This window comes from Hippocampus comes, unplaced genomic scaffold (assembly GCF_001891065.2).
Source record: "Hippocampus comes isolate QL1 unplaced genomic scaffold, H_comes_QL1_v1.1 scaffold158, whole genome shotgun sequence".
Classification (NCBI taxonomy): Eukaryota; Metazoa; Chordata; class Actinopteri; order Syngnathiformes; family Syngnathidae; genus Hippocampus; species Hippocampus comes.
Window position 1 is genome coordinate 3,481,484 of NW_017805548.1, and position 22,299 is coordinate 3,503,782.

At 40.9% G+C, this 22,299-nt stretch overlaps 1 protein-coding gene across 2 annotated transcripts in view; it reads left to right on the plus strand.

Annotated features, from left to right (window-relative positions):
* kdm2aa (lysine (K)-specific demethylase 2Aa) overlaps positions 1-22,299 on the plus strand; it is a 60,856-nt gene that overhangs the window by 3,616 nt on the left and 34,941 nt on the right. The window contains exons 2-13 of one of the 2 annotated variants that reach the window (XM_019879755.1): positions 1,701-1,839; positions 4,932-5,010; positions 5,130-5,176; positions 7,880-8,058; positions 12,933-13,039; positions 13,118-13,211; positions 13,423-13,576; positions 13,642-13,757; positions 13,832-13,958; positions 14,058-14,272; positions 19,609-19,686; positions 21,429-21,553. In XM_019879755.1, coding sequence (XP_019735314.1) covers positions 1,701-1,839; positions 4,932-5,010; positions 5,130-5,176; positions 7,880-8,058; positions 12,933-13,039; positions 13,118-13,211; positions 13,423-13,576; positions 13,642-13,757; positions 13,832-13,958; positions 14,058-14,272; positions 19,609-19,686; positions 21,429-21,553 — 1,460 coding nt within the window. Of the gene's footprint in view, positions 1-1,700; positions 1,840-4,931; positions 5,011-5,129; positions 5,177-7,879; positions 8,059-12,932; positions 13,040-13,117; positions 13,212-13,422; positions 13,577-13,641; positions 13,758-13,831; positions 14,273-19,608; positions 19,687-21,428; positions 21,554-22,299 lie in introns of both variants that reach the window. The other variant, XM_019879753.1, reaches the window with a different exon arrangement.

Below are 22,299 nucleotides of genomic sequence, written 5' to 3' on the forward strand. Positions count from 1 at the left end.
AAACCCCAGTGGAACGAATAAAAGACGCCGTGGACAAGACAGTTTTTGTCGTAAAAAATATATTTGGACAAAAAGGGAAACACACAGATTGGCAGAAAAACGTGTCCGTCTGACTTCGAGTGTCGTCTCGGCTATTTTAGCTTAGCTGTTGTCGTGTGTGACGTAGGTTGCGTCGGCGCTCATTGGTTGAAATCAAGACGCGCTTGAGTTCATGTTCGCGCTGACTCACGCACAGCAGCGAGCAGCGGACTATCTACTGCTGAGGCGCGCTTAGCTCGAGTGGCGTCACCATAATAGTAATACCCTCGCCTCGCATTGTCATGGCCTCGCCATATCTCGGAGATTTCGAAATTTCAGCGAGAATGGAAACCACAAAGGGTGCACGTGTGCACACAAAAGGAAGATTAATCATTGAATGTCGAGTATTTGAATAGCGTTTTGTGTAAACTAATTCATGCGTGATCGGCCAGGTGCGTGTGTGTGTGTGTGTGTGTGTGTGTGTATATATATATATATATATACATATAATACTCATTTTGTGCGCCCGCCCGTTCTGACAAAAAAGTTGGAGCGCTTTCATGTTCGTATTTATTTGTTTGATATATTTTCTTGCCCCATGTACCAGTATCTGGGAATTGGGGTATCATGTCGTTTTTTGCCGGCTCAAATTCACTTTACAAAACTTGTACTGGTACCTGGTGCAACACTCGCAGGAGTGTTGGTTTCATATACAGGTATTAGGTTTATGTACCAGGCAGCGATTTTTGCCTCATTATACTCTCTTTTCCTCTTGTGCACCACTTTGTTTCTGTTTTATTGATCAAAGTGGTCAGATTCTGTTGATTAAATGGTGAAAAGGGGCATTCAAAAGTAAATTGATATTACACATTTTAATTTAATTGAGCATTTTTGTCTCATCTGTGCATCTGCACAGGTTTTTACTACCACTGTACGGTGTCTGTTTCGACAACAAACTACACGACTAATCATAACAATTCTATGAAGACTAATAATTGCAGAAACAATGTTTGCATTCTGCACATGAAATATTTACTGGTCCAATGGAGTAAAAAAAATCTCGAGACCCTGGCCCGTGAAGTGGAACACTTGACTTATAGTGGAAACTGATCTAACGCCTCACCAATGTGAGACTATGCGCAAAGCAAGATAGTCTATCTGGTGCAAAATCCATAGTCTTCAACATTGAACACTTTAAGATCACAGTTGATATGAACTGGCAGAAACACAGTAAATGTTCTTATAATAGTGGATGTATTGGCAGTGATAATTTATGCAAACTTGTTCTGAAAACAGGAATTGTTCAGAACATCTTCATAGACCTGGCATTTTTTTTCAGATGTATGTCTCAGCCTGATGCTCTCCAATTTGAAATCCAGTCAGTCATCCTAAAAAAGAATTTTGTACAGATCTTCTTTGAACTGTCACAAATGCAAAAAACATTGGTGACAAAGTTTTTTTTGCAAACATTTCTCCCCCTCTCTCTCGCTGAATGAGTTCATTTTTGCACAATTCCAGATTTCTTGCAGATTGTCTAAATGCAATTTTGATGGGTTCGTCATGTCTTTTGTATTAACTAACACACACACACACACACACACATATACACATATATATATATATATATATATATATATATATATTTTTTTTTCCACCCAACTATGATTTATCTCTCTCTTCAGCGGACTGGTACACGGCGGCGTTATCAAGAGGATGTTATCTCAGATGAAGAGATTGATGGAAGGAGAACGTTTAATTTGGAGGAAAAAGTCCACTGCCAGAGGTTCAACTCTGATCGGATCCTTCGCATGCAAGGAAAAGGTAGAGAAGTACAGTTTGAAGATTGCACCTGTTAGAATTTGAACATTCTACCATATTTTCCACACTAAAAGGCGCACTGGATTATGAGGCGCACCTTCAATGAATGGCCTATTTTGTAATTTTTTTCATATATTGGACGCACCGCACTATAAGACACAATCTACAATGCATCCACTAGATGGAGCTACGATCAAGGAAATACCAACAGAACTGTAGCAATGCCACTCGAGTGAAGCGCGCCTCAGCAGTCCATAGTCCGCTGCTCTTTGCTGTGCGAGCGTGAGCTCGAGCACGTACGCATGTGGTTCAACCAATCAGCACCGACGCAACCATGTCACAGATCAAAGAAGCTTTGAACAAACGACAACAGCTAAGCTTCGCTGTTGAGTGGTGTTGCTACAGAACGATCAGATGTCAGTAAAACTTATCTAATAAAGCAGCGACACAGTTCACTTAACCAACAGCAAATTATAACATTGACTCGTTAACATTGAACTCTCTTGCCACTGCTCTATATCCATGTTCAACTGCGTCAACCGATCACCTTAAGTTTGAACTCTGCGTTGTAAGCATGTCTCTGGCAAGGAGCCATTTTGGGGGTCGACATATTACCGTAATAACCATACACAAAGTGCATCGGGTTTTAAGGCGCGTTGTGAGCTTTTAAGAAAATGGAAGGCTTTTAGGTGTGCCTTTTAGTGCGGAAAATACGGTAATTTTACATGCACATAGTCATCAAGTTAACATAGTCTGCTCTCTCCATTCACATCTCAAATTGTCCCAGTTTATATCCAATGTGTATAATTATAGTGCATGTAAAGTCTGAACACCTCTGATTAATACTAAGTTCTTGTGATATAACATTGTGAGACCATAGAAAAACAAATTTTGTGTTTGTTTCCCTACCATGAATGTGACGTATAACCTGTAAAACTCAATTGGAAAATAGAAGAAGAGAAGTACAGGTAAACATAAACAATTGAAATAATCTTGCACAAGTGTGCATTCCCTCTTATAACCGGAATGTGACGGTATTTGGAATTAACCAATCTCATTCAAATTTAGGTTGAATGGGAGTCATAACTAAGCCCACCACAACTTAAAGTGCCTCTGATGAACCGCCCCCCACTGCGCCCAACATATCTCAGATGTTCTACTCAGCCAGTGGTCGGCAACTTTGATTAAGAGGTGCAGTGTCAGTTACGGACGGGTGCTATTTCTGTATTTAACACATACATAACACACTGAATTATTGGACGCAGGTATGGTAAAAGATGCGCTCTATTAAAAAATACGTTAGCACACATGCACGCTAGCACATGTTTTTAAAAAGGCAGCAGGAGCTAAACTGAGTTGGGTTGTACTTTATTGAAGTATTTAATACTGTACTCTCATTATTTTGCTCATCCACAGATAAATCAGTCCTCATCTGTATCTGAAATGAACAGCCGGAACAATGCAAAACAGGCTCATTAGTCCAAGCAACCACACTCCATTCATAAATTATGGCATAACTCTCCCGATGCCCCTCCCAGTCTTCGTAAAGCTGTGTTCGCCATCTGTCATCCATCGCTCCACACTGCTCACAACTTCACTTTGAACGCTCCGTTTACACTGATTTCCAGCGGTTGGATTTCCTTCGTAAAGCCTCTTTCTCTTAAAAATCACCGTCGGTGGCAGTTTCTGTCCATCAGTCAAAGCTTACTTCTCGTGCCGCATTGTGCGTATCGTTACCATGCTGGTCCGCTTCTTTTCCACGGAGTGGTTCACCGGGATGTCGAAAATGAGTGGCACCTCATCCATGTTGGTGATGTGGTTGGGTTGGATGTGTTTGTCAGCAATCTTTTTACGGCAGTATGAGCGGAAGGTGGCCATCTGTTCCTTGTAGTTCGCCGGTCGTTTCTGTGAACACTGTACTGTGTTGTATTTGTTGGAAGTGATTAAAAATATTATCTGAAATTAGAGGTGTCAAACTATCGCGTTAATTGCGATTAATTAATTATAGAACATTTAGTGCGTTATTTATTTTATCGTGTTAATCTAGATTTTAATCTCTGCCTTTATTATTTCTGTAGGTGGGTTGCCATTTTCTAAGCCCTTTTTATGTGTTGGCTTCCTGTGTTCGAGTTGTTGAGGGTGGGGAAACAACTGTCAGTCACAGCCTGAAGCGGACATTGATTGGCTGCCATTATGTTGGGGCTTGTTTAGCCGAAGCTGATAGGCTCCCATTGGACTTGGGTGGGCTTAGTAAGCAGCGTTGAGGAGTGGAGAGATGAAAATGGAGGAGCATGTGAGAGTTCTCGGGACAATGAATGGAAAATTTACATCATCAATGCAAAGCACCCAGTCATGAGTGCAGCCACGGCTAACATTAGCACCAAAAGCGTTAGCAATATAGCGAGCGAGCCATACATAGCAAAGCTCTTCGGCAAACTAAACTCGAGAACACCCCACGTACGAGGCATAGTTGATGTGTCCTCTGTAGACTACTAGAAGTGATTGATGTTTACTTCAGCGCTTTTAGTTTGTCATGATGAACAGTGTTATTTCTGAAGTGCTAACTTACAGCACTGTGATTTAAGGGTCTGTTTTATTGTTTATTATCTGAAACAAGTTCAGTGTTGACTTCTTGTATTGCTCAGAAAATTGTTCTTACTGTTTTTGATATGTTAACCTAAGCACTTTCTAAGGACCTGATATTCTATTTTATTTTTATTTTGTAATTCTTTGGAGATTTACAAAAACAAACAAAACAGTGATATTCCCCCTCGTAGTCGAAACTAAAGGTTGCAGGTAGGACTTTGACTAGTCTCAAATACATAAGAAAGTAAACAGCTAGGACTGCATCTGTCCAAGTCTGCTGAAAAACAATAAAATACTTTATAATGCCACTTTTTCTTTTATGTTTTGATCTGCCTCAATAATGTAACAAATTTAAAAAGAAAATAGGGGTTTTCTCAGTCATTTTTAGATGAGATTAAAATATAGATTAATTACAGACCCTAATTAATTGCCCTTTTTTTTAATCGCTTGACAGCACTATCTGAAATATATAGCATATAACATTTGTATTTGAAATGTCTGTCTTTTAGATTTAACATATGAACTCATCCAAAGAAGTGGCCTGAGAGACCCAATCATCTTTGAGAAAATTGATGGACTAGGACTCAAGTATGTTTTTTTACCCGCTTTTTTCTTCACTTCTCTCTGCTCCTCTCCCCTACACTTGTAACACTCATAATTTGTTGTATAAAGTGAGCATAGTAACATCTTTTTTTCTTGTTTCATAGGATGCCTGATCCAAACTTCAGTGTTAGTGATGTCAAGATGTTTGTTGGTAAGCCATAACTTCATTCTCGTATCGCAAATGTGTAGTATTAATACCAGGCGTGCCCAGACTTTGCTCTGCCGAGCTGAAATTAAAACCCCGAACAATTGCACAGGTTTCAAACTTAAGGCCCGGGTCCAGATCCAGTCATTTTATGTGGCCCGCAAAAGCAAATCAGGGGTGTCAACTTCCATGATCCTTCTTAAAATCTGTACCAAAATGTCAAATTGCCATGTGGAATAAACATTGTAATTTTGCAATAATTTTGTTACCCTGTTTACACTCACTTAAACAATAAGTGAGCAAACAGCACACAAATAGTTGACTTGAGTGTTTTCAAAACTAGTAATCCTTTTTGTTGTGTCAAAGTAATAATAGGATGAGATGATTGAACATTTATTCGGTTTCACTGTGGTAATGGCCCTCCGAGAGAAGATGTAACTCCCAAGTGGCTCGCGACAAAAATGAGAAAATTATCATTTAAACCCTTAAACTTAGGAGGGCCCACAAAGGGCCCTCCGTCATCTGTCAAAACAAATCGCTGATGCACGTCGTCAGCTGAGTACATTTGTGAACATGTTATACATCTTTTAAAAGCTGAGTTTCTGTAGATTTGAATGGTACCCTACATGTTACAATTGTCGAATTTGAACCGGAACTTGGGGAGACCTCAAGCTTTGATCCTGTAGTGTTTTCAAGTCCTAATCAACATTCTAAATCCATTTTCAATGCAGATTTTGTGAAAAGAAATTAGACGAACATAAGAGTCGCCTTTTTTTTCTGTTTTCGAACATCCATAGTTCAGTGACAGGAGCACTTACACAGATTCTTACTGTATGGGAGAAATATTCATAATAATAACATTTTGAATATTTCAAAAAGAGACCAAAACTATGCTGATACTCCAAATGGTTCAAGAACAGCAACACATTTACTTTGGGCGCACCTTTCCATAGGCGTTTTTTGGCAAAGTTGCCCTCTGTAGTCTTTGCAATTACAAAATCATGCACGATCAAATCGCTGTTATATTGCAAGTGCAATTCATCGTATACCCTAATAATTATAGGGACACTCAGCAATTTTCAGCAGTAAAAAGTTAAAAAGTTCCTTTGTCTATAATACATTTGTTAACTTCATTATTTTTCAAGTAATACTGACACGTTTAAAAATGTAGTTTGCCACTTGCCATTGACTGAAAATATCATCAAGTGCTCAGGGGCCTTGTAACAACTAATCACGGCTCATGTGACGTTCGCAAGCCAAGCTGTGATTGGTGATTAGCACGGTAGGAGGAATATGACACGAGAGAGTCATTTCTATTGACATCACGATACATATCGTCATATCGCCCAGTTCCAATACCAACATTATCTTCTTTGTAGGTATTACTGTTTAACTTTGTTCCACGTGCATTTCATTGCAAAGACTTTTGCTTCAAATGTCGAACGTTGTAATTATTTTGTATTATTCATACATTATATATAAAACGTTATACATGTATTTAATTTTTACTCTATCCCCTAACGCTCATTCTATCTAAGTGCATGATGTTTTACTTGCCAAAGTTGATATTCAGAAACATAAATGTTAATATTTTGTTTTCAAATGTTATTGTTAAATATATTGCTATTTATTACCATAAACACACAATTACTGAAACATTGCATATATATTTCATCTTTTTTTTTTTCAGCAGTTAAGGATTTCTTCCTTTGTGGCGAAAGAAATATTAAATGCAATCTTTGATGCCCATGTAGTATTTTGAAAAGTCAAAATTTTTTTCCCCTGGTGTTGTCTCAGCCTAGCTTTGAAGTTATTTGGATGAGTCCTTTAGGACAATATGCAAAAGTATGACCCCTGCAAATGTGCAAAATTGACCTTAAAAATTCAGGGCACACTTCCTAGTTATTTTAGACTTTGGCTGCAATGGACTTTTTTGTACGCCTCGGGCTGCCACAAACCAGGATTGTTTTTTTTTTTGTTTTTTTTCCCCTGCTTTTCATCGCTTATGATGACTTGAAAATGTCAAATTTTCATCAGACCTTTTGTTTCGGTTCCCCAAATTCTGATGACTTTTTCTCGGGAAAAAAATAAAATTATAATAATAATAATTTGTACAAAAACAATAGGGGCCCCACCGGCATCATTGCTGGTGCCCTAATAATAATTACAATAATTTCTACAAAAAAATTTGTGACCTTGCAGTGGTCACTGCTCAGGCCCTAATAATAAGGACCTTGTCAAAGGCACTGCTCAGGCCTTTGAAATAATTTCAGTTATAATAGGGATCTTGCAGCGGTCACTCCCGGGGCTATACTAATACGAATACAAATTATTTTACTCATCCCAATACTACTACTAATAATTTTGACAAAAACAATTGAGACCTTGCATCATTTGCTGCTCGGGCACTAATAAAGAAAGTATAGGATTTCTTAATCTTTCTGGCATTGTTTTTGGCTGCAAATACTGCTGACACAACATCCTCAATTTTCCTGGAGGTGGTGATCGGGGATAGCATCCTTGCGTGTGTGGTCAGCTTCTTTGGTTTTATATATGGAGCACAATCAGTCCAACTGTGAAAATGTAAAACTAACTGACAAGACAATTCTTTTGAGTAAAATAGTTTTCAATAAGTACTAATTAAACAAAAAAAAAAAAACTTCATTTCCAGGTCAATATATAGTCATTGATTTTTCACTCTCTATTCAGGTAGCAGACGTATGATTGATGTCATGGATGTAAGCACTCAGAAGGGGATAGAGATGTCCATGGCCCAGTGGACACGGTACTATGAGAGTTCTCCATCTCAGCGAGAGAAGCTCTACAATGTCATCAGCCTGGAGTTTAGCCACACAAAGATGGAAAATCTGGTCAAGAGACCTTCCACAGTATGTACATCAATGAATAAATATATGAACTAAAAAAACAAAATGTACATTTAATTTCATTTCTCCATGTTTTCAATAATGTGCTGATCTCATTATCCTCTTCAGACCTTGCCAAGGTGCTTGGCCCTTGACCTGAATACATTTCTTCACTTTATTCTTATAGCTTGGAAATCTTGATGGCTTTTGACCTCGTGGTTGAGCTCTTTCATCTCAGATTCAGAACGCGTGTTCATTCTTATGGATTATCTCCTTTAGCTCCTTGATGCTGTGACCCCAGCTTTATTCTTGGGAAGATAGTGTTCCTTGAGGGGATTTTGTCCTCTTTGCAGAAGTTGATGTCAAAGGAGACTACGTCCATCTGCTCATTGATCTCAATTGAAAGAGAGAAAAGGTTTCTTCAGTCCATGGACGAAGTACGACTAATGATATTACTAATACTGCTGCTAAAAACTAAGGGTATTATTGTACTATTACTACTACCTCTAAGTGCTGATGTTACTATGCAGTACTTCAACTACTAGTAAGTTCTACTACTAGTAAGTACTACTACTGCCACTAAGGACTACTACTACTCCTACTATTATTATTACTAGTACTACTACTACGTTTCCTTGCTACTACTAAACTAAGTAGTACTAGAAAGTTCTACTATTAAGTACTATGACTTTTTAGTTGTAAGTACTACAATTACTGCTAAGTAATATTTCTACGACTAAGTACTATTAGTATTAATTATTATTATTCTTTGGCTTTTGACTCAGCATGATTCAGACTTGATCTTAATTTTACTGTTTTGTGCATTCTACTGTCTTTGTTATGAATTTGTTTTATTTTTTATTGTTGTATATATATTTGCTCCATGTACAGCACTTTGTATGCAGTGGTGGTTGTTTTAAAGTGCTCTATAAATACAGTTGAGTTGTGTTAAATACTCTTAGTTTGACTACTAACTACTACTGCTACAAAATATTACTTAGTACTGCTGTGAATATCATTACTACTGCGAAGTGCTACTCCTAAATACTACTACTAGTACTATGGAGTACTACTACTATCTACTACCACTACTACGACTAAATACTACTACTACAAAGTAGCACAGCTAAGTGACATTACTACTACTAAGTACTGTTACTATTACTACTGAGTACTACTATTCCCGGACTAGACTAGGAATGTCATTTTTTTACGTTTTATGTTATGGATGAAGGTAGTTGAATGAATCCAACTGGAAATTTATTTGAAAAGCCTCAAGACATTGAGTATGCTCTACATCAGGGGTGCCCAACCTTTTTTGTCCCAAGGGCTACTTTTCAAGGAGCTAACCTCCGGAGATCTACCAGTCCAGTGTCAACATCTGAAACACACACACATTAATTAAAACACTAAAAGTCCCAGGGCCAAGCCATTTGGCTTTCCTACATAGAACCAAATATGATCCAAACAGAAAAAAACCAGCTACAAAACTGGTAGATCTCTGTTTGAAAAAAGGAAACCACTTCCCACCTCAGTGGGCTGGCTTTGATCTTCATGTCATTTTGCAATCTCAGAATCTCATCCTCGAGTGGGGCTTTCAAAGTCGAAAAGTGATTTGACTTTGGCGGCAATGTCACCAACGTCAATATTTGTACCAAATGGATAACACATACAGCTGACTACTATAGGCTCGATGGATGCAAAGTCAGTAAAACGCCTCTCAAACTCTGACGAGATGCTCTGAACAATGCTCCTCATAACGTGCACTGTCAAGCTGTGTCACACCTTTCCCTTGATGTTGTAGTTCTGCTTGCATGTGAGGGAAGTTGCACAAGTTACCAAGCCGCAGCCGGTTGGACATCAGGCTTTTAAATATGGTCACTGAACTCATCATGTTGACTACATCTTTACCCTTACCCTGCAGCTCTAAATTCAATTCATTGAACTGGCCAGTGAGATCAGTGAGGAAAGATAAATCTAAAAGCCACTGTTTTGTCCCGCCTACAAATCCCATGAAAGCATTAAAAATATCCTCACCCCTGGTGTGTACTTTTAATGGCAAAATGGTGAGTCGCTCTTCATTGGTAATTCAGTGGTGGAAAATGGTAGTTCTTGTATCGTTTCCTCTCAGCCAGGGGTGGCCAACCAGTAAGAGACAAAGAGCAATTTTTTTTTACTGTGTTTCTGCAAAGAGCCACATACACATGGGCATTCCATCCTCGCACGCGCAAGCATGCACACACACGCATGCACATACACTCACTCGCACGCACACGCACTCCTGCGTCTTCTCCCCCCACCCCTCCATTTCCTCCTCCCACCCCTTGCCGTCGACTTGGGACCAGTCCGCTGGTCAAGTGCAATTGACGTATTGGGCACCCCTGCCTTGACATCAGAGGTAATTCGCTGACTAGCTTAGCGTTTAGCGCGGTTGTTTGCGCATGAGTGGTGATTCACTCATCTGATTGGTTGCCCTCTGTGTCAATCAAGTAACGGACGGGATTGATGATAGGCTGACGTAGTACGTCCTGTGTATTTAGCGCCGTTGTTTGAATGGCGTTGCCACCGCCGAGGCATTTTCAACGCTTGTCGTGTGAAAGCCCGGGAGCCGCATTGAACCAGCCAAAGAACCGCTGTAATCGCTAGCTGCTCGCTACTGTTAACAGCTGTTAACTTCCAGCAGCGTTTCCAACTCATCGGTAAGGAAAGTAGCTATTGGCTGTCCTAAACATCACCCAATGATGTCATCAGTGTATGTGATTTACTTGGGGGGGATGTTCTCTTTCTTACCTTTTTTTTGTAATTTTTATTTGTTGATGTTTTTTAAATTTATTTCAGACAAAGAAAAGTTATACATTTACATCCAGCCCAAATTGTGATACCTGGCGCGATCAGCCAGCAGTGGCTTCATTTGGGGGTGGGGCCACAACAGCTCCCGGCGCTGCTCATGAGAACAACGTGCTTTCACCACACAGACTCCAAAAGTCTCCAATAACACCAGAAAAAGTCGCTAGATTGTTACTAGTCACTTTTTTGAAAAAAAAGAGTCGCTCAAGAGGATCTGAATACTCACTAAATATAGTGTCAAAGTCGCTAAGTTTGGCGACACTGACTTCCTGTCATGTCATTAAAAAAAAAAAAAAGACTTTTTTCTTTTCTTTTTTCCAACACACCTCGCGGTCGCCTTGGGGTCAGTCCACGGAACAGTTGACCGCACCCCTGGGCTCCAGGAAATAAATGTCTTCTTTAGTGTGAAAACACTACTATTGAGTCTAAATATGCATACATCAGGCCTGACAACAGCAACAGTATTTAATGAGGTTCTTGTGCAATTCTTAAAAAATGGCTCAACAATGCCCCCTACAAAATTTTACCAGCGCTGGTTGTATGTGACACCAAGAATGATGAAATTTTTGAGGTATGTACATGTAACAGTCCAAGCCCTACAAAAAAGGCTCTGGAGCCACACAGGAAATTGTGAAGTTTCTTTCACATTTGGACCCATTTTTGGCCTTTAATAAAAGTCACATTTTTTTTTAAACTCCACCTCGGGATTTAATATGATTGTCTTGATACTGTGGCTGTTTCATGCTAAGATGTTCAAGACTAACAGGAAAAGCAGTTTTTTATTTTGACGAATGCTGTTACCATGGCGACGCACTGTTTGCCTGAAAGATGACAGATTTTGATGGTCTTAACATTTGGGAAAACAAACTTTCAACACGCATCACACCGAGAAAAGTAGTCAATATTAAATTAGTTCATTGTGCAGTTTAAAAAAAAAAAAGTTACATTCTGCCACTATCCCAACATGCCAATACCCTCCAATGTGGCCAGTGCTGTGGGGGCCCTTTATCTGCTCACAGACCTAATTTATTTTGTTTTTCTCTTGCGTAATAAAAACTTGAGCTTTACATCTGTCAGAAACCATTCGTTCAGTGACAGATGAGAGTTGCCTCTCATTTTTTTATTATTATTGTTTTTATCCAAGATGGCGCCCGATTGGGCAGCCGTCGGCAAGTGCTCTTCACGAGCCTTGCTTTTTTTGTTGATTTTGTCTTTTGTTTTGTCACATGGTGTTTGTTGTTTCATCGTGTGGACCTGATGTGGACTGTTTTCAGCGTATTTTCGCCACGACATTCGTCAAAGGAGAAGAATCTGTGCTTGGTGGTTGTGCCTTCTCGGCAGCACGCCTGTACCAGCACTGATTTCGATTGGGAGGAATGTCGGCCGCATTTGACTGTCGGTGTTGGACAGCCCCGGGGTGATTGTGTTTTTTGCGCCTGTAATGGGCAGCATTTTTCACAACCCCATTTTGTTGAGTGAAGATGTCGGCGCTGTTGGACAGTCTGCGTTGGTGCGGCTGGATGGATGGCTGCTGAAGTTGAGGATGAGGAGAGAGGAGCGTTGGCGCAGATGTGTATTTAGAACTGAGAGTCACCACTTTGGAATTGAAATGGATTTACATGGGACAGGAGAAGTGAACCAATCTCTTTTTTTCGTCAATGGATGCTACAGCTTCTTGTTGACTTTGAAACTTAAGCTTGTAGCCGACGTGCACATTTTGAGCATGACGTCTCTGATCCACTGGTGAAAGGACATTTTGATTCTCTCCTCTTTCATCTCAAACTGCTTTAAACAACAAAGCGTATGAGGGGAAAAGTGGTTAAGATGGCACGACTGTCTGTGTTTTATGTTGTGTTGTGTTTATTATTTTACTTTATCTTAACTGTTTTGTTCAGCACTTTTTTACAGCTGCAGCTGTTGTGAAAGCACGATATAAACCAGGATGTATTGTATTGTTTTGTATTTCATTTACTTTGATTAGAATTTATATAATTTATTGTTTCATGGAAGTACACTTGTAACGCAATTCGATTTTTTTCCCTCTTTTGTAGCTTGATCTTATAGACTGGGTTGACAACATGTGGCCCCGTCACCTGAAAGAAAGACAAAGGGACTCAACCAACTCAATCAGTGATATGCAGTATCCCAAAGTACAAAAGTAACGGCTCCCTTGTTTATCTATTCATGACATGAATGTTTCCATTCTGAAAAATGTATGTATGGTATTCTTTCACAGGTACTGTCTGATGAGTGTGGAGGGATGCTATACAGACTTTCACATTGACTTTGGAGGAACATCCGTGTGGTACCATGTTCTAAGAGGGAGCAAGGTACGTCAGTAATGACAATACAATTAATTTGTCAGCCTCTGCTTTGAGAGTTATAGTGGTGATTAGTCCCGAAGATATTGACAGAGCATAGAACACTCTTTTTCTTACCAGTAAAATTCTCCCTTTAGCTCTCAACCAATTAGTTCACTGAAAGGCCCATTATTGCATCCCATGAACATTTAAGTCATGTATCTGTACATGATGTTGTCAGGTATTCTGGTTGATCCCTCCCACCGCTCAGAACTTAGAGTTATATGAACACTGGGTGCTGTCGGGAAAACAATCGGATATTTTTCTTGGGGATCGTGCTTCTGACTGCCAGAGGATTGAACTTCGACAAGGATGCACCTTTATCATACCATCAGGTAAATATAACCACAGATATGAATAAATCTTATGTTTGCAAAAATTTATATCTGCTTTTTGATAGGTTGGATTCATGCAGTCTACACCCCTGTGGATTCTATTGTCTTTGGTGGAAACTTCCTTCACAGCTTTAACATTCCTATGCAACTTAACATTTGCAATATAGAGGACCGCACACGGGTAGGAGTGCTGTGAAAAACTGACATGAAGAAATATGTTCAGCATTGTGCAATTAACTTCTGCTACTTTCACAGGTTCCAGTGAAGTTCCGTCACCCATTTTTTTACGAGATGTGCTGGTATGTGTTGGAGCGCTATAGCTACAGTCTGACCAAGACTTCTTACCTCACACCAGAGTTCCAGAAATTGTCTCTGGACATTGGTATGAACCCAAAGACAAAACATTTGCTTTATGGTAGATATCCAGCAACAAATAACTTTTTTTTCCTCTTCTCTAATTTAAATATACTCTCTGGCACAGATCCAGCATTTGAGAATATGGCGGAAGAAGATAAGAGTGTCAGTGAAGATGATGTTTTAGAACAGCTGTTGGACAAACCAGCGAATGTTAATTTGACTCCGTTGGAGCTAGAAGGGCTTTGGAACTTGGTGGGCAAACTTGAGTCACTCCCATCCAACAAGAAGTGTGTCCCACCAGGCATACACAATTCCCCTGCACTCATCACACACATTAAGGTAACAGTGTGAGAGATAAATGATGGCATCTGAAATTATTACAGCTGTGACTATTTCTAGTGTGGAATCCATACACTTTTTTTTTAATTTGACCTCCTTTGTAAAATATTGCTTTAGCCTACAGTAACCTAAAAGCTACAATCTGTTCTACAACACTTCCCATTGAGATGAATTAAATCTGAAATAATTTGTTCCAGAGTGAAAATTATTGCATCATAAATCCTGACTACAGGCAGAGCTCAAGGTGAATTAAAAAGAATAAAATAATGTTAACCTGCTTAAGTGTATTCCTAAAATATCACAGCACTCATTAAATACACTTGAGCCTCAGCGCGGGAGAGTGAGTCGACATGTTCCGACAGGTAGGGAGGAGTGGTGCATCGGGTCGACTGCACCACCAATTATGGCAATGTTTGCAACCCACCAATAATAGCTCACCAGATGCCTCCGCATAACCGCACTACTAATTTATAGCAAAAAAAACAAAGATATCAGTTGGAGAGGTTAGGTTGGAAAGTATAGGTGTAGTCCAATTGGAGTGTACCTTGTCCACCCCCGAGTGTCGGTCCAAACACAATGAAAGAGCAAAGATGTGGTTTGGCAGCTTGAATCCCATTGGAGACACAACAAGGGAACAGTACACGTGTCACAATATGTGCGGGTACAGACATACAGGCGAACAGGCACAAGTTGCAGTGATACAAGGCTGTGTGTGTGTGTGTGTGTGTGTGTGTGTGTGTGTGTGTGTGTGTGTGCGTGTGCGCGGTTTGTGGGTCATGTACACACCAGACTACTGCAGCACTGAACACATCCAATAATGGCGGTGAAGCAGTCCAGACTGCCGAATAACTACTGCGCAACAGGTCGTGACGAGTTGTCCAAAATGCATTGCACATTTCATGTAAGGGGCAAATAACGTACCTATACTCTTCATATATACAGGGTGATTAAAAAAGAACGACTCTATTTCATGATCAAATATTCTATGAAGGAAAAATAGGAAAACATAACACTTATAATAAAAGTATTCTACTAACAGTCAAGTTTTATTTCACATGTAACAAGTGCTCAATATGGCTTCTCCTTGCAGCACGAACAACATCAATTCGATATGAGAAGTTAAGGCACATAAGGATCAATTGAAATGATCGCTGTTGTTATTCTGTGTTTTACGTTTTCCAGGTCAGTTGGTAATGATGGAACAAAGACTTTATCTTTTACAAACCCCCAGAGGAAAAAAAATCACATACTGTGAGGTCAGGAGATCTAGGAAGCCAACGACAAAGCAATGTCCTGCGCCCCTGTCCGACCAATCCATTGCTGAGAAAGTGTTTCATTTAAAAATGCTCTAATTAGCTCCAGTGGGGAGGCGCCCCATCTTGAAAAGTGAATCCATTTGCCAGACGCATGAGTCTGTCAGTGTCACACGACAATTATAGAAAACTGGAAAATCTGATCTTTCAAACACCCACTCCCTCATTCTTATTCATACATTTACTTGCGAAATATTTGATCATGAAATAGGGTCATTCTTTTTTAATCACCCTGTACAGTATAATAACAATCAACATCAACATTTAGAACCTTTTTAACAGCCGCCCCCCCCCCAAATGTACAAAGTACATTTGCTCCTAAAAAAAGGTGTCCGAGTCTCCAATGATTTAGGGCTGGCTGGTCTTGATAGTAGTGATGTCCTTCTCACCAGCAGAGAGAACTGGAAGAGCAACCAACCTGGCCACCGGTCTGGTGTAGTTACGATCACTGATCTGCACACCTGCAAAGTGAGCGTGCTCATTAGTGTTGGGATTTAACGTTGGTGCCACTGGCCATGGGCCACATAGCTCTTGGAAGCTGTGGGTCCACAAGCATCACAATGGCGCTCTCTGTGATACTGGCTCTAGATGAATGCCATTACTGGCATGTCTGCAGGCTCGGCAGATAGTTCTGAAGGAAGCTGGGCCAGAAATGAGAGTGCCTCCAGTGATGGCGGCCAGTCTCTGGATACACAATCTCGGGTAAGGATCCATCCTGCCGCCCGATCAGCAGGACATTGGGTATCGCGGGATCAAGGTCCTTGAGGCTGGATGAGACATAACCCAGCGTTTTGGAATTGAGGATTCCTTCCACTTCAAGCAGCACAGTCCTTAGTACTTCCCATGGGGCTCCCACTGTGGTGTACAAAGCCGCCTTAACTGAACGTATTTACAACTCCCACACTCCTCCAAAGTGGGGTGCTGCAGGCAGGTTGAAATGAAAATGGATCTTCTGCTTGGCGCAAGCTGTTGCTGTAGCTCTAGGGACAGGGCGGTAAATGCCTGTCAAGCTCCCTTTCTCTTCCTTGGAAGCTGGTTCCCTAGTTCGAATACAGCTCGGATGGTGTCCCTCAGCAAGCAACGAACCTCCTGAGAGCCATCAGGAATGAGTCACTGTCTATTGTGTTCAGAAGATGTAAGTTTACACCTCTGGTGGTGAGACATTTAAAATAACCCACCTCTCACTTGGAATGACTCGAAACAGTCCATCCCAGGATGACGCAGACAACTAGTCTTGGATGAGGAGTCTAGTAGAAGACTGTGACTGTAGTGACACAACAGCAGGCAGACTTCTTCAGATCACAGGAGGCGTCATCCTAATCAACATCGGCCTAACTGGCAAATCTTCTTGGGGTTGCGTCCACCTGTTTGGCTTCACAAGGTTATGCAGTCTCTTGCCCCTTGTGATATTGTCCGCAGGGTTCCTATCTGAGTCTACGTAGCGCCAGGCATCAGGGCTGGTGAGTTCTTGTATCTCTGCCACTCTGGTGCCCACAAAGCGGCAGGACTCTGACTGCAGCCACGTTAGAACCGTTGTTGAGTCTGTCCACAGGATGGACTGAAAAATCTTCAGCCTAACATGAGCTCCTTCTTAATGAGGTTAGCCAGTTGGGCTCCAGTGACGGGTCCACACATCTCCAATCTGGGCATGGAGGGGAGACGCTTGGGTGCAACTCTTGAGCGGGTGAGAAGGAAGAACAGGTGGACTCAACTTTGCTTGTCGCTTGTCCTCAGATACGCCACTGATAAGCATACGAGAACATGTGAACATCATGGGTGAGAATGATGCAGGCAGTATGCTCATGGTAGCTGTTACATGCTTAAAGGAGGTCTTGGGGTAGAAAAAGATCATCCCAATCTCTGTTAAATATTTTTGGCTACATGGCGTATAATGTATTTTTGGAGGGCGTGGGGGGGGGGCACATCTATCCACACAGGTTCAAATCATCAAACCCATTTTACTATCACTCAGAGACAACCTAATGAAATTCAGCATGCATTTTTCAAATGACAATTCAATTTCTGAAGCCACAAATAAAAAAAATTCAAAACTTTCTGACCCTCTGTGAAAAAGTACCCCCCCCCACCCCTTGTTGAATCACAAAATAACCGCGACTAACCACAGTTTTGGGAAAGGTGAGTTCAATTTCACAGGCAACACCCTAGCACCACATTTGTTGAATCAAAAAATCACATCAATAGAATCTGTCAGACAAAGTGAAGGAGACTACAAGATCTCAAGAAACAAACGCATCATGTCGCCATTCAAAGAAATTTGAGAAGAAATTAGAAGAAAAAGGTTATAGATATCTATCAGTCTGGAAAAGGTTCCAAAGCCATTTCCAAGATTATCCATTATTCACAAATGGAGAACACGTGCAACAGTGGCAAACATTCCCAGGCCTGGTCGACCAGCTAATATTACTCCAAGAGTGTGAGTACGACTCAACCAGGAGGTTGCAAAAGAACCTAGAACAACATCCAAAGAACTCCAGACCTTGCTGACCTCGGTTTGGATCAGTGTTCACCACTCTACCATAAGAAAGACACCAGACAAAAAATTCATGGGAGAGTTCCCAGGTGAAAAACATTGCTGTCCAAAAAGAACACAAAGGCTCATCTCACATTTTGCAAAAGACATCTTGATGATCCTCAAGACTTTTGGAAAATTATTCTGTGGAATGATGAGTCAAAAATTAAACTTTTTAGAAAATGTGTGGCCCGTTACATCTGGCGTTAAAATGGCACAGAATTTGATAAAAAGAACATTTTGCCAACAGTAAAGTATGGTGGTAGCAGTGTGATGGTCTGGAGCTGTTTTGCTACCTCAGGATTAGGGCAACTTGCTGTGATTGATGGAACAATGAATTCTGTTGTGTACCAGAAAATCCTGAAGAACATACGGCCATCAGTTCATGCCCTCAAAACCAAGCGCTCTTGGATTAGGCCAATGATCCAAAACACACCAGCAAGTCCACCTTTGAATGGCTCAAAAAACAAAAACCGAAATTAAGGTTTTGGAGTGGCCAGGTCAAAGTCCAGACTTAAATCCAATTCAGAGGCTCTGGTGTGACCTTAAATGGGCAGTTCATGCTGGAAAACCCTCCAATATGGCCGAATAGAAACAATTCTGCAAGGAAGAGTGGGACAAAATTCCCCCAGAGTGATGTGAAACACTCATCGCCAATTATTGTAAATGCTTGATTTCAGTTATTGCTGCCAAGCGTGGCTCAACCCGTTATTATGTTCAGCTGGCAATTACTTTTTCACAAAGGGTCAGACAGGTTTGGATTTTTTATTTTTTTTATTTTTAGTGCCTGAATAAATTGATATTAAAATTGGTTTGAAGATTTGAAACCTTTGTGTGTGATTGATATGCAACAACAGAAATCAGGAGGGGGGCAAATACTTTGTCACGGCACTGTACCTCTGCCACTCTGTGAAGTGCAGGTCCGCCTCCTGGAGGACAACATCCCGGACCATAATGTTGGAGCGGCTAGGTTGGACACTATGGGTGTAGTTAAACTGGAGTATGCTCTGCCCTTTGTTGGACAGAACACAATGAAATGATTTAGCTTTAATCCCATTGCAGATGCAAGCAGGGAACAGCACAGCTGTCGCAGTATCTGCTGGTATGGGTGTACAGGCAAATAGGCACAAGTTGCAGTGATACAAGGATGTGTGCGTGTGCATGTGTGTGTGTGTGTGTGTGTGTGTGTGTGTGTGTGTGTGTGTGTGTGTGTGTGTGTGTGTGTGTGTGTGTGGTTTATGGTTTAGAGGTGGCGTACTAGACCAGACTCCCAATAACTGCTGTGCAACAGGAATTGATCAGTTACCCAAATTATTCGTTTCAAGTAATTTGTTCCTTTGTTCCTTTATAAGGAATTGACTCCACGACATTCAGGTTACATATTTTCCCCAGCTTGTTTGCTTGGAATTTGGAGGCACAAGTTGACAGCACGATAACATCTGCTCAAAATGCTTTTCATGCTTCTTGTTCTAACAATATTCACTGTCTTGCAGGCACTCCTAAAGGAGCATGCTAATGATGATCCCAAAAAATCCTACACCGGAAAACCAATTGTTAAGTGGTCAAAGAGGGTAGGTATCACCCACACATAAACTAATGCTCTTAGTGTCGTCGTTTGTGATTGTTAATTTTGGGTGAACTTGAATGAACGGATCACTTCCTAAAGTCTTTCCATGAGTGATTTGCCAAGTAACCACTCACCGAAATACCACCGGTTTGGTCCTCACTGGAATCAGTTTTTTCCATCAGTAGCTCCCCAAACATACTGTACTGTGCATAACATTGATGGGCACTGCTTCCACCTCCTGAGATGCCCGATGATGAAAAAGAATTTCTCACAGCTGTCCATAAGTAATTCTCCATGGCTTCATCAAACTCATATACCTCAATTTTTGCCTCAGCAACCTTACGCTTGGTCAGCTGGGACCCATCGGCTGCCTCCGGAGTCTTACAGACTTAAAAGGCCCGATAGGATTCCTTCTTCAGCTTGACAGCATGCCCTCACCGCTGTTGTCCACCAACAGGTTCGGAGATTGCTGCCACAATAGGCACCGACAACCTTACGACAGCAATTGAGCCCTCTGGGACGAGCTCAAAATTTTGCTGGAGATTGGAATTCCTTCGAACAGACATTCCCAGCAGACCCATGTAACATGTTTGGGTCTGTCAGGTCAAACCGTCATCTACCCCCACATTCAACCTAGAATGAAGACAAAGGATCTAATGCTTTCTTTTTCAATCTATAAGATAAGATAAGAAAACCTTTATTAGTCTCGCAATGGAGAAATTTCCAATTCACAGCAGCAAAGTTATGAAAGGAAGACGTAGAACAAAATAATAGGAGCTGCTGGAAAGAAACAAAATAACACAACACATTAGACACAGACAGTCATTCAATCTTAATCACTTTGTTGTTTGAAGCAGTTATAGATGAAAGAGGAGAGGATCAAAGAGTCCTTTCACCAGTGGATCAGAGACGTCATGCTGAAAATGTGCACACGTCTGCTACAAGCTAAGTTTTGAAAGCAAACACGAAGCTGTAGCGTCCATTGACGAAAAGAGATTGGCTCACATCTCCTGTCCCACGTAATCCGCTTCAATTCCAAGGCGCGACTCCCAGTTGCACATACGCATCTGCGCTCTGCGCTGACGCTCCTTTCTTCTCATCGTCGGCTCCACAAGCCGTCCATCCATCCAGCCACAGACCGTCCAACAGCACCGACACCTCCGGTGAACAAAGCGGGGCTGTGAAATATGTTGCCCATTACAGGCGCAAAAAAACACAAACGCCCCGAAGCTGTCCAGCAATGACAGTTAAATGGCGCCGACATTCTTCCCAATCAAAATCTGTGCTGGTACAGGAGTGCTGCTGAGAAGGCGCAACCACCAAGCACAGAGTCTCCTCTTTGATGAATGTTGTGGCCAAATTCAGGGAAATATGTTAACTTTCCTGAACAACTGTTGTATTTCCAGGCCGGTCTGGGCATAGCGGCATGGTTTAATCATTTTTGCCAGTTCACTAAGAAACTTTCAGTCAGCCATGCATGCCATTTAGTTTTTGATAGTAAAAGAGTGGTTGCTACTCAATTACAATAAGGGACCTCTCAGCAGTATCCAGGCATTAATGTGTATTTACACACTGGTAGCATCCAAAACGGCAATTTGTACTCTCTGTCACTGTTAGTTGCTCCATAGCAACATTTCATTAGTGATTTCTGCATTTACGTAACATATAAGCCAAAAAAACCTAATTATGAAGTTTTTTTTTTTTTTTTTTTTTAACTAATCACTCAATTTATCTGTCTTTCTTCAGTCCTTGAACCATCAGCCTCTTCAACCACCACCAGCCCTTAATCCTAAATTTGTTGCCACTCCTGTCATGCCGCGACCACAGAAGCCTGCGTCTTCCATGTCTGTCTTGAGAAGGCGCAGGGTCAGGTAATGGATTAATGTGAACACTGTTGCAGGCCTTTTTATTTGCAGGGAACGCAGTCAACCATTGTGATAATCAACTAGCGATTTACGGGCGACTCTGTGATTGTTTGGCAACCAGTCAGGGTGTTCTCCAACTCGCTCCCAAAGTCAGCTGAGATTGGCTCCGGCACATCTTTGACTCTTGTGAACATAATCACTACAGACAATGGATTTGTGGATTGATAATCAACAAGAAAATTTCTCACAGAAATTTTGAATTGGCCGACTGACTGTGGAAAGTCAGAAACCTACAGTTGTGAAGGATTTATTGTGAGTTGATCTTGCCTTGGTCACGGTACAATTTTTATATATATTTTTTTTTATAATGCCCTATTTTTGGGTTTGCAGAATAATTTGTGTTGCATAGCAAGCTGCCCCTTGACAGCTATTTTTATTGGTCAGAAAATGCCTCTGATTTTGAAAGAGCCCTTTTCTCATTGTTAAAAATATATATTCAACGTGAGCGCTGCTCCTATTGGTTAGTTCTCTCTAATTATATATATATAATTTTTATATATATTTTTTTTTATAATGCCCTATTTTTGGGTTTGCAGAATAATTTGTGTTGCATAGCAAGCTGCCCCTTGACAGCTATTTTTATTGGTCAGAAAATGCCTCTGATTTTGAAAGAGCCCTTTTCTCATTGTTAAAAATATATATTCAACGTGAGCGCTGCTCCTATTGGTTAGTTCTCTCTAATTATATATATA